Consider the following 13,754-nt stretch of genomic DNA (forward strand, 5'->3'; position numbering starts at 1 on the left):
TCCAATTAAAACAATTATTTGACATGACATTTTACCCTCACCAACTTCTTCTAAAATGCTCCACACATGCGTACATGTGAACAAAAATGTAAAAAACGACATGTGGCCATATCTCAAAAACTTGACCTGATTGAACAAAACTAATGTGAGTTTTGGATTCAGCGCATCAGATTCGTCCTAAATCAGCTTAAAAAATGCAGACAACAAATTTGTTGTTGACCAGTGTAATTGGTGAGTTGTCAAATGTTACTGCTTCATCTATTGCCGATATTGCTAGACTAGCTCCATTTAGCCTAGCTACAGACGGTAGCAATGACAGTGGTGAGGCCCAGCTATATCCTGTCCTGATTTCGTACTATGACAACAGTGCTGGGATTGTGAAGCAAGGTTTGCTAAGTTTGCCTGCGTGCAAACAAGATTCCACTGGAGAAAACATTTTCAAACTGCTTGATCATGAGTTCAGTGACAGGAAAATTCCGTGGGGAAATTGTGTTTCCTTTTGTGCTGATAATGCCTCTGTCATGGTGGGCAAGCACAAAGGAGTCGCTGCTTATATCCACAAACAAAATCCAGAGTGCTACATCACGGGATGCCCTTGCCATATGATGCACAATACGGCCAAGAAGGCGGCTCAGGCCTTACCCATTGAATTAGATGACTTTCTCATCGATATTTACTACTACTTGGACAAAAGTAGTAAACGTGTCAAAGGAGTGAAAGCACTGCAAGAACTCTGTGATGCCCCGACACACAAGATTCTGAAGCATGTCGCAACAAGGTGGCTGTCCCTTGGTCAGTGCCTAGACAGGCTGATTGAACAGTGGGAGCCACTTCGCCTCTTCTTCAAAGAAGAAGTACGAAGAAAAATGCAACCAACTGTAGCCAAGACTCTAACAACGAGCAAGAAGGACGGCACTGTATCTACTGCCAGTACTGGCACTGCAGGATCAAGCACTAGTGGAGCAGCATTCACCACTACCACTGCAGTATCTGCTGCGAAGAAGACAGCAGGGACAGCACCAAAACCAATGCTGAGAGCAGGTAGCATCACCGGCCCTTCATCACGTTCATCTACAAAGCAGATCCCTTCAAGTTTTGCAAGCAGATCGAGAAAGACTGTGATAGTCCCATCTACAGGCAAAGAAGGACCCAAGTTAAGTTCTGCTTTTGCCAAATCACTTGATAGAAGCTCAGCAAAACCTTCGAATCAGAGGTCTTCTTCCTTGGCTGCACCTACCTCAAGCTCTCTCCTCAAACGTAAAATTGGATCTGGTACTACGAGTCTGACCTCTTCTGCTGGCAGTAAACGCAAGTGTGATCGCCCTGCGGCTAAGTGTACTACGAGTTCTACAACTAAAAGCGCATCTTCCTCAAACACTGTGCAGGAATCTAGAGAAAAACGTGTCAACAGGATGTTCTTGTCTCCACAAACAAAACTCTATTGTTTCTTCCTTCGATATGCGAACAAGCTTTTTGAGAAGGGGAATCTTCTGCTCCAAAGAGACGAACCCTGTATTCATCTCCTGCACGGAGAATTGAATGGTCTTCTGAAAGATATCTTCGTACGGTTTTTCAAACCATCGGTGTCATCGGTTGCTCTGGTAAATGTACCCTTCTCTGACAGAAATCATCAGAAGAATGATGAGGACCTCATGATTGGGAACGATGCCAAACTGTATATAAGGGAACAAAGGAGTCTCAAGAAATCCACCTTCACTCTGAGTGAGTCAGACATCCAAGGTTTCTTCAGTGCAGTTCGCTCATATTATGTGAAAGCCTGCAATTACATCTTCAAAACCTGGCCGCTAGATGATGAATTAGCCAAGCATGCTCAGGTGCTGGATGTTAAGCTACACCAAGAAGTGGGGTTTGACTGTGTGGAGTTTTTCATCAAGAAATTCCCCTGTCTGTTCAGTGGCGGTGATAGTGACATAGACAGTCTTGAGAGTGAATTCGCTCACTACCAGGCAGACGCCTCCATAGCTACAATTGCTACTGAGACAGTGAGAGTGGATGAGCAGTGGCATCGGATTTCACAGCTCACAGATCCCTGCACTGGTGCCAAGAAGTATCCTAATTTGAGCAAAGTGATGAAGGGAATCTTGGTCATTCCTCATTCGAACGCATCATGTGAGCGGGCACTCAGTCTTGTACGGAAGAATCATACTGAATTTCGTCCCAATTTGAGTGTCAAAACCCTGGAAGCTCTCTTAATTGAAAAACTAGCTCATAGCACCCCTTGCTACCAGAGAGAATACAGCAAAGACATAATCAGAAGGGCTAAAAGAGCCACACAGCTGTCACTCAGCAAAGCTGCCATGGAAAAAGCAAGCAGCAGTAGTACCAGCCAGTAAGGTAAGAAAAATATTGCTTCTTTTGTGCTTTTTGTTAATCTTTGATTGTCCCCTAACTTACTAATATTAACATACATGTAACATTAAAAAGTGCACAATTTTCCCCTTTTTTTTGTTCAAAAAGTGGGAATTCTTAACATGTTAAATGCTCCAAAATAGGGCTCAGAGGGCACTAGAGAGCGTCTAGAACCCCAGAGCTTCCAGGGCCCTAAGGCGGGCCCTGGACCCCGCCGCAAGGGTCGAGCGCTCCGCGCTCGAGATGTGCGCTTCACGCACATTATTTGGTGTCGGTTGCAAATCCTCCCTAATTCTGATTTCCAAAAGTTGGCATCTCTGCAAATGCTTATGAACGATACAAACGTGATCACAGATTATAGAAATGATGTCATTGATAATGTGGTACATGAGCGAGGGAAGTTCATTCGAAATTTGACTCTAAAGGAAATGCATCCATTTTATTGAGGGTCTTGACCACTCAGGAGTGTATGAGTGTGAATGGACAGACTGTTCTCTCAATGGTTATATCCCAAGATTCACACATCAGATTAAGATGTGACAAGTGACACAGTCCAGATCAGGCTTCATCTTCCAATGCAAGAATAAATGAACAAACAAGACAAACCGAGTGCTAAATACTGAACATGGGTCCGCGTGTCGACTCACTTACGATTTAAACACCACATGAATGGGAAATGGTCTAAACTCTCAAGAGACAGAAACAAGGGTGTACCGAGGACTCGAGGAGGAAAATGGAAAAGGGAGGGAAGAGAATAGGTGAAAATAAAATGGTGGGTGTGGTGTAATGGTCCCATGATATAAAGAGGATCTTTGATTCAGCAGGACATTTGACCCACCTTGCCTGCGATATATCAACACCACATGAATTCAATCAATCAGTTTCTCAGTTTAATGTTACTGGGAAGGTGCAGTAAGGAGAACATTGGAACAGGGACAGAGACATCAGTTTCAGACAAGTCTGAAGGCCCTGTCACACCTTGACGATCTAGCCAGTGTATGGCAACGTATCAAAATTTACCTAAAACGCTGGCGTACGCTGAACTATTGATGTTTTTCAGTTTTGGGCGTATAATAACGAGTTGGACGTATGCATAACGTATTAGTAACATACACACAACGTTTCGATAATGTATAGATAACTTATACCAACGAATGCTTAGTGTGTTGTCGGCGTTCACAACTTATGCCCAATGATAGTCTAACTTATGCATAGCGTGCGGCAGCGTATTGCCGACGATCACGTGGCGTAGCCTATTAAAAGGCTGCCGCTCGACGATTCAAATCATAACCGCACTTGACATCCAAGTGTCTACTCACCATGGAGTCTGAAACACTGACGAGTTCCTCCTGTGAACCCCATTTTTATATAACAAATCCCCTAAACGCTGCCAATACGCCATTATACGGTAGCTGTAAGTTAGAAATATGTTCAGTAAGTTCTGTGGTCATCCGGAAGACGTCAAATACGTCGACATACGTCAATATGCGTTGGAGATGCGTTACACATAGGTTCAAAGCACGTTACTCATAGGTTAGAAATAAGTTTCGGGTACGCTAAACATTACCTCGAAGTATTTCGACTGATGAGTAACTTACAAGTAATGTGTGTCAACATGTGTCAACGATCGCATAACGTGCCTACAACTTATGGCCAGCGTATGCAGAACGTGTGAGTCATACGCTGGCATACGTCAAAAAATTTTGAACATGCTCAAAATTTGTCGACGAGCTCGGTGTACTACGATGTATGCCAGCGTGCTTCAGCGTGCTCTTTACGTATACAAAACTTACCCATAACGTATTCGACATGTGCCAGCGTATTCGCCAAATTTTTCATACGTCGGCATACGCTGGCTAAAACGTCAAGGTGTGACAGGGCCTTGACTGTTATGATCCCCCTCAGTGACCATGCTCTTCACAGGGATATCCAATTTGCTTCAGCCTTGCGATGCCTGCGTGTCCGTGCTATCGTACACATCTCTCTTGGACCCCTTCATTGACACTGTGCCCACTCTCACCACCAGCTACGTTCACCAATGAGCTTCCACTCTTTGGCAAATTGATGCCAAGACGAACACCATACAAACATCTATAGTCTTTCGGCAATTATTATGTGTCTACCTCGAGGCACTAGAGCGAGTGCACCAGTTACAGTCAAAAATATTTAAGGACAATAATATGCCCTGTTTGTTGCTTTACGCTGAAACCAGAATATGACAAGAGACAGAAGGATCTTTTATAAGTAATAATTATTAATCCCTACTGACTTCCTTTAAAAAAAAAACAAAAAAAACAATAACACTAATTAAAAGAAACCCTTAATGACTTTCCTAAAAAAAATCCCCAAATTTAGTACATACAAATGTCACAGATATTACTGCATCTATGAATTAACTCACAACTTTTGAGTTTGCAACTTATCTCAGGTATCCAGTTTGTAACTTAATATAAATCCCAGCAGGTTATAAATGAGTGATGGCTTGACAGTGAACATGTTTGAAAGTATCTTGTCCAGTGATTGTGCACAGGATGACTCAGATAGGCCAATCACATTGCAAAGGTCCTCAGAGGGCGAATCATTGTGTGACTGAAGTATGCAGATGAACCCTAATCCACAGATCAAACTGTATGAGATGCTGAATTCGGGACTGCACTCTGTTTAGGAAAATGCATACTGGCAGCAGGTGAGGAAGGGGTGAAGGAACAGGCAGGCTGCCATCTCGATGCAGCCAGCAAGGAGATGCCTGTTTTGAAGTCATCTCCTCGACAACAGCAGGGTGGCAGATTCAATGAGTAGACCAACCATTAGATTATAGTTACCATTGTATAGCAGGTTGAAGCTGGTTCTTTAATCAGGAAACAGTCACTGAACTATTCCAGGTTCGCAGAGAGTAGACTCCTGAATCCACCTTTACTGGTTGAACTGGTTATAAAATGAATTCCACCACATTAAATCCTGTACATGTCAGCTTCTCTCCATCTATATGTTCCTTTCACCACCCATGCTATAATTATCTCTTATAATATTTATTATATATTTCCAAAGCTATATCTTTTTAAAAAAAAAAATACTGAAAATCAAGCAAGTAAGTAGCACGTACCATTTTAAAAGTCTTTCATTTGACGGGTTCAAACTGTCGACTTCCCAGACTCAGAATGGACGGTTAAACCATGACACCACCGAGTCTGGTCCTTCTTTTTATATCCTTCCTTTTTAGCCTTCTTTTAAGGAAGGAGATTTTTTTGTCATTTCTTGTAATACTTTTCTACTACTGTATATTGGGGGTTTTATTTAAGTTGTGGAATGTGAGAGGTAGGGGGGAGGGGGGAGCAGGTTGGGTGGTAATGGTGTATCACATCAAAGGAAATGAAGGTCGAGACAATTTGCAGAACCTGTTATATTTAGGTATTCATCATTGGCCAAAACAACCCCACATATTCAGGTAAACATATAACACTGTAGCAATGAATGAGCTTTTTATTTGTAGCATCAAATGGTATTTGAATTGGTTCAGTTTTGAGATGGTATTTGTATGTACATAGACAGGCAGACTTGAAAATTTTGTAGATTACGTACATGAATTTGTGACAACATTGCTCTGATTTCTTGGATTGATTTTTCTGTTTTCGTTTCCATTTGTTGGCAGTATTTCTTACCATCGAGAAAGCACAACAAACACAATTTGATGGAGGGGACTGCATTCTATCACTGATTTAATAAAACATGTGTTCTGAAATATGCGGTCTATGTACTATTGGAACATCTTCAGTGAAATACTCATGAGTGTTCCAAGATTTATGTTTCAGTCGTTTTGCTCTCGGAGCAAAAAAAAAACGTTGGTTGCCCCAACTTTGCAAAAATATTTAATGTCAGTCAGTTAGAAAGTTTTTCCTTTAAATCTTAACACATTTTAATTGAAAAACTGCAGGGTGAGAGTGGAGAATGCTCAGACTTTCAAGAGCAATAGATTGTTCATAACTTTTACTTGTATTACGTGTTGCACTTTCTCACCGTTTTGTTCAGGATAAGTGAAATGAAGTTCAAATCTGGACTTTTGTCCATATCAACTGTCCAAAAAACAAATCATAGTATCATTAAAAACTACATGTGAATGCAACTATAGATGAAACAACTGCCTTGACATCCCCTAGGATGGAAGATGTAATAATAATAATAATAATAATAATAATTAGTAATGACTATGGTTGAGCTCTGTCACAATAGTGACTAACTGACATGCTTTACCCCATTAATACGAATTCTTCCATGGTGTTGGTGTTAGATTGCTGGAATAGCAGGGGACGGTTATGGAGGGAAACCATCTCCGCACAGCCCCAGCGAGAGGTTTGATGGAATCACTGTGTACAGAGCACTCCGGGTAAAGCCATCACACAAACATTTTTCCCTCTTGTTACAGCCTTGTTTCATTTCCTGTTACCTGAGTTTATGTTCCGAAATCCAGCAATGAAACTCATCCTCCGTTTCCCAGCAAAATAAATTGCTCATCAAAAGATATATATATATATATATATATATATATATATATATATATATATATATATATATATATATATATATATATATTGATTACACTGGAACATGAACACATTATATAAGTCAAATAACCTAACTGATGATAAGAGTTTAATTAACGATAAAAGCCAGTTATTATGGGGAGCAATTAAGATTCAACATTCTGCAGTTATTATTATCAAATGGAGTTCCCTAATCTGCAAACAAGCTAATCGACTAAATTAAGGCAAATGAGAGAGCAAAACAAGCTGAGCAGTGATTCTTCCCTTCACAATGAGCAGTGATCTGCGGATCCATTTGGCTTCATCCAATAATCCTTCAAAAAAACATTCTTCTTGGCCAAGTAAGTTCAGCCTATATTTATTTCTAAATTATTTTATTCCATGTTCCTAACTGGGCTGGAAGGATAGGCAAGAGGTACGCACCCTCTCCTCTGAGCTGTCCAGCCTGGGTTTGAATCCTGACCCAGCTATAAGCTGTCATCCTGGTGTTTCATGAGCAGAGCGATTCATAAGTGTTTGTGTCGTCCCACGGAAGGACGTTAAACTGGTGTCCTGTCAGACTGCATTAGTTGGTGGAGGTTAAAGATCCCACGGTGTCGTTTGCGAAGAGTCGACGAGCTATCGCCGGCTCTCTGGCCAAGTTATAAATTCCTGCTTTTACGATTGCTGGGAAGGAAATGGCAAATCACCCAGTACGGCCCCTGCCAATAAACTGCTTTGGCAGCACTGTAACTGAACATGGTACATCAGAATCAGAATACTCCGAACTCTTTCTCCTGTAGGGTTTAAAAAAAAAATTCAAATCTTAACTCCTCTCTCATCTTCCTTGCCCCAAATTCCCACAGTATGCACAAGACGGTCGGATCCCCTTGCCATTGGCAAAGCTCTTCTATGACGTAAGCGAGAAGGCCAGACAGATAATCCATTCATACTTTCGCCTCAAGAGTCCACTCTTCTTCTCCTTTTCCCACCTCGTTTGTCGGACTGCACTTGACAGTAAGTCTTCTGGTTTTGTTGATTTTCACTTTTGCAGGTTAACAGAAATGGTTACCTGTTGAGGGATCAAAGAGTAGATTATGCCGATTACTTTGAGAGAATCATTTGCACCTATTTTGTCACATGGCATCTGAGCATGTTGATCCCTTTATCTTGTCCCAACGCGTAGTCAGGAGGGTTAGGGTTATTGAGGTTGTAAAAAATGATGAAGCAACATAACTGAGGTACATCCAAAGCTTCTTCATATGGAAATGCATCCCATTTTTCCAACTCCAAAATTCATCTTGAGTACTTTATCCACTGCATTTGAGTGTGTGGAAAAATCACATTCACAACTGAGTGTCAAAAATAAAATCAGCAAACACAAGTCCCATTGTTTCACAGTAAAAACCAGAAGGGCACGCAGTGGAGCGCATACCTCCGCCAGGCCAAACAGTTCACGTTTTGTATCCCACTGAGATGCCGAATTCGCATCCGGAACTGAACCAAAATCGAATCGGCTTCTTCTTGTCACAAACCCAACTCATCCACCAAGTTTCGTCCGAATCCGTCGACAGCTTTTTGAAAATCCTGCTATACATCGTTTTTGGCCCTATCTCTCAATGGTGAAGAATCACTTTTTAAAATTCTAGTATCTGGATCCGGATCTTCATCGAAATCTAACCGCTTCGTCCATCTCACAAACCCAACCTGCCCACCACGTTTCATCCGAATCCATCCATAACCTTTTGAGATATCCTGCTCAGAGACAGACAAACACACAAACAGACAAAAATAGGGGTGAAAAGATAACCCCCATCCACCTTCGGTGGTGGAAGGTAATTACTAGCTTGCTATTCTACGTGTGCATTTAGAGAATTGTCTGTCACTTGTTCTGCTGTCTTCACTGATGTGATAACCCATCTGCCTCTCCCTGGGGTAGGTGTCAATACGAGACTTTCAAAATGATGTATGAATGCTAACGAGGCCTTTCTGGCATGCATTGCTTGCGTTTTCAGCGACTCGCTTCTATTAACTGGGGCACTAAGCCTGGTGTTGGGTTAGTGCTTAGGGTGGCTGGCTTGGGATTTTAGTGTCCTGAATTTGAGCCCTGTTGGCCACTGAATTAACACCAGGTGGGGTTGACTCAGCCTATCATCCTTTGGAGGTTGGCGAAATGAGTACCAGTGTACTGGTATAGCGGCACAGCATCAGCAGCATAGTTACCCCCCAACAAAATTATAGCTACCTGGCAGCCAAGCTGCCATATGCAAGAAGAATAATAACTAGAACTGCCACTTTATAACTGCTGGCAGTGATGACCGGGTACCCAGACGTCCGCCTTTGATACAACGTGAGCCTTTCTGGAGATGACAGTCACAAAGTTTTGCTTCGATAGGATAAGTGGTTCCAGAGAAAACATTATTTAAGAGTGATACAAATACAGCCCTGCTTCAATACAGCGTGGGACTGACAAGTTAGGAACCAGGTAGCACAAAGTGTTCAATCTTGTTCTTACGTATGCAGTTAGCCCTTTTTCCTGGGGACATTGGCGGTTTCAATTGAATTGCTATTCCTGTACCCTCAAACGCTTTCTGGTGCAGCCAAGTGAGCCTTCTGGAAAAAAAACCAAAAATTGAAAAGTTCTTAGATTCAAATAATTAAATATTTCTGGCTGCCAAACCGTGTGGCCGATCGGGTTGAAATTTTAAACCTACGTTTCACATGTCGGCTTGATTATAGGTGTGAAGTTTTGCATATATTGAAGCAGCGGTTCCAGAGTAAACATTAATTAATATTTATCCTTTAATCCAATATGGCTGCCAAAACATGGGGCCGATCAAGTTGAAATTTAAACACTTCATTCCGCATGCCTGCTGCATCATCTTTCTGAAGTTTCACATTTATTGATGTTGCAGTTCCAGAGTAAACATTAATTAATATTTTTCCCTTCAATCCAATATGGCTGCCAAACGATGTGTCGTACATCAAGGGGGGGGGGGGGAGAACTTTTTGTTCGTCATGGAGAGGCGGTCATACATGTGGAATTTTGCCTCTAGTCCGTGAGCCAGTCGCCTGATTTTGACCAATTAGTACCACCTGGGGGCACCAAACTTTATTGTGATTTTCTGATAGCTATATGTATCTGTAACTCAATGCACCATGATGGACATCTGCGACTCACAGCTTAAGCTCAGTAGAGCCTTTTAAACATAGGTGGGGTATACTCAGAAAAACGTCATATTTTCTGACATAAGAACAAACACATTGTGTACTCACAAGTATTTATTGACACCAACAACATGAAAAACACAAGTCCATTTCCATGGGATGTACCACTGGAGAGAATTACATGAATTGAATCACACCAAATGATATTGATTATTGTTTATAATGTGTCACTATCGCTGACACTGTCCAAACCATCAGATCCCTCTTCCTGCTCAGCATGGACCTCCTCGTCTTTCATGTTCTCACATTCCTGCAGTAAGCAGGCCTGAGTACAGTGCAGTCCATTCACCATCCACTGGCAGGTGGGCAACTTGCATGACTTCTTGCATTTGCAAGACAGGAACTCCAAGACTGTGTTTGGTGCTGGTGCAGCTGTCATCCCGTTGATAACAAGTTCTCCGTCATCACCCAAGGACCAGCCTTTGTTCTCCAGCAGACTTGGGACTTCTGGGTCTGCCTGCAATGCTCTGTGCCAGATGGCAGCCTGATAGTTGGCCCTCGTTGCATGTAGATGCAGACAGTTTTGGCAGGGTGGCAACTGTCCAGATTCTACGTTTCCATCTTTTACACGGAACAGTTCATATCGCATCTCATTCACATCACAGATTTCTGACTGGCTTACGTAGAGACAACATGTGGATTCTTCCAAGACCTTAAGAATAGAATTTCATCAGTGAGCTGCCATTCTTTTCCCAGTTTTGCGAATACATCTCTGAAGTGATCATGTGGCATCAACAATTTAAGCGCAGCGAGCATACCGCGACCACTAAAAGCACCACTTAAAGTTTCTTCAAGCCTATCTATGTTGTCATAGGCAAGTGAGGAGGGAATGCACGGATGGGAAGATGATGGTAGAACTACACCTCGGTCTGCTTCTTTCATCTGCTTTTGAAGGCACAATGCAGTGTCTATTTCTTCCAGCTTGGAGTAGGAAACACTATGGCCAAGGTAATTGAGCATTTTGATGAGCTCAACATTTCCTGTCAGTGACTTAACACCCCATGGTAGCAATATGTGTTTAGCAGGGACGACTTTTCCTCTACTGACAGCATAGATACAATCCTGACCTACCGATTGGACAACTCGTTCCACCTTCTGCGTTCCATCTTGTTCTGTTCCATGAAGTAGCAGTTTTAGAAACATCTTTAAAGATTCTGGCAATTCAGTATAGCCAGATTTCAGTTCAGCAGTGTGTGGAGGCCAAGGCTTTTCTTTCATGTTTTTAATTTGTCCTCTCAAGTGGTTCGCAGAAAGTTTGACAATGTTCTCAATATCATCTGAGTACTTTGCATCCTGTAGTTGTTCTTCGGCCTTCATCATTTTGACCACTACCTGCTGCAAGGAAAGGCCATCTGGATATACAAGAAGTTTTCCTTTTTCATCAGAGACGAAATGAAGTGACTTCTTGAATTCACATTCTAGCTTCCGGCAAATATGTTTCTTCGTCGAGGGTTTCACATCATTGATGCCAAGTTCGTGCAGGAAATTCAACAACTTTTCAGTCAGTTCCATCATTCTGACAACTTCAGGTTGAACAAATAATGTCTTGCGCACATGCTTGAACAGAAGAAGGTAGGCCTCCGCTCTGCTGCCAGATAAGCGTCATCATCTTCAGTGACTTTTGATGTTTTCTCCATTGCTCCACGGGTGTATTTGCGGTAACATGATTTATGGTAATGAGCCTCGGCAGCAACCAACTCTCTGGATGTAATGGCAAGTATTCTCTGATCCAATTTGGCCTGAGCAACACTTCTCACTGTTTCATCTGACCTGAGTTCTCTGGACTGTAGGAGTGTTTCCCTGGTGTTCGAACCAGCCACATATTTGCTTTCCTTCTCACAGAAGATACATACAGGGTCTAAGACACGAGATGTCTTTGAAGGAGCACGAGAATATTTTCTCCTTTTGGTGGAACATTCCGGCTCAGAGTCAGGTTCTTGGAACTTCTGAAGCATTTTCTTGTGTATAAAATCAGATCTACAGTCTCTGTGGTAGAACAACTTTTCGCCGTATTCATCTTCTTTAAGTTCCAGGATGGGCCCAAAATTCTGTAAGTTGGCTGCATGGAGTAATACACCAACAGATTCATCGTCTCTGGGTTTGGTCAGTTCAGATTCTGAAGTCTGCTTGGGAGAAATAATGCAAGCCCTTTCTTTCAATGATTGCATTTTCTGTTTTTTCTTTGGTGAGTCCATCATGTATCATTGTAGAGTGTTACCTCCATACAGTCACAGAGTCACCTGAAAAGATATAAACTGGTTAAGTACACTATTGTCATTTGAATGTATCCACTCTATTATAATTTTATTCTCTGGATCCTTGAATAATTTCCAATTTTGCTGCAGCTGAAATACATATTAACTATGACTTAAGTAAGGTTATCAAATTTAAGATCAACAAGGTATAAAATAACTTAGGAATAAAATGGTCTTACTTGGTATTGAAGATCGGTGAAATGAAGACAAGCTGTCGACTGCAAAACAAACTTGACTATGGATGTTCGTATAATAAACGAGAGGTTATTTCACCTTAATAACTTAATCAAATATGAAGAAATTCTCAATAAATGTTACAGAGTCCATTAGCAGTAAATAGTTATGCTATTGATCAATATTGCGCAATTATCGAGTCGCAGAGATTAGGACGCAAAGAGAAATTACAATCACATTTTTATGTTATTGCAATATATTTGATATATTCCTTAAGTATAATCACTTTCAGACACACACAACACAACTTCATTATGAAAATTTATTTTCATTTGGCCTGTCCAGCCATTTAATCATTAAAACATGGATGACAAAATTGTACATTTTGTGTATTTTGCACAAAAACATTAATTATGCTATAAAAAACTTAAGCTGTGAGTTTGAAATGTCCATAATGCATTTTTGTGAAGTATATAGGTACACCATCAATAAAAATAAGTTTCGTTTGGTGCCCCCAGATGGTACCGATATCTTGTCTGGCTCACGGACTACTCGATCTGTTCAGCCGTTTCAGAGAAGGAGACTTTTAAAGTTATTAATTTTCAATCCAATATGGCTGCTGTTCCATGTGCCCTATTACAACATAAATTTAAATTCTCCATCTAATGGGGAAGCGGATTATGCTTGTTAAGTTTCGTGTTGATCGGGCAAGATGTGTTTTTCGATCCAAGATGGCCTCCAAACCTTGCGACTTGTGACATCATAATTTTTACCCTCTTGCAGGCATGGGGGTAGATTATATTTCCCAAGTTTCGCTTCGATAGGTTATGTGGTTCCAGAGAAAACATTATTGAATATAATTCTTGAATCCAACATGGCTGCCAAACCATGTGACCTATCAATTAGAAATTAACAAACTTATATTCCCTGCTCGTGTGCAATAGGTTTGTGAAGTTTCCCCTTGATCTGACCAGCTGTTCTGGAGAAGAAGATTTTTGAAGGTTTTAGGGTAAATTCAAGATGGCTGCCAAACCATGTGACCTATCAATAAGAAATTAACAAACTTGAAAAAGGACCTCATGGGGAATGTGTGTGTAAAGCTTTGCCTCAATCTGCCCAGCCGTTCTGGAGAAATTTTTTTTTTTAATTCAAAACAAGATGGCTGCTGAACCAAGTCACCTATGATGTCATAATATATTTTTTCAACGAT

The 13,754-nt window shown here is 41.3% G+C and overlaps 1 protein-coding gene across 2 annotated transcripts in view; it reads left to right on the top strand.

Moving 5' to 3' along the window:
- The window catches only part of LOC147018303 (prolyl 3-hydroxylase 1-like), a 144,876-nt gene that overhangs the window by 119,074 nt on the left and 12,048 nt on the right, over positions 1 to 13,754 (top strand). For both annotated transcript variants that reach the window (XM_085897840.1, XM_085897842.1), the window contains exons 11-12: positions 6,656 to 6,751; positions 7,754 to 7,904. In XM_085897840.1, coding sequence (XP_085753966.1) covers positions 6,656 to 6,751; positions 7,754 to 7,904 — 247 coding nt within the window. The remainder of the gene's footprint in view (positions 1 to 6,655; positions 6,752 to 7,753; positions 7,905 to 13,754) is intronic.

Source organism: Eptatretus burgeri, chromosome 10 (genome assembly GCF_056783735.1).
Source record: "Eptatretus burgeri isolate ZD-2024b chromosome 10, Ebu_testis_v1, whole genome shotgun sequence".
Taxonomy (NCBI): domain Eukaryota; kingdom Metazoa; phylum Chordata; class Myxini; order Myxiniformes; family Myxinidae; genus Eptatretus; species Eptatretus burgeri.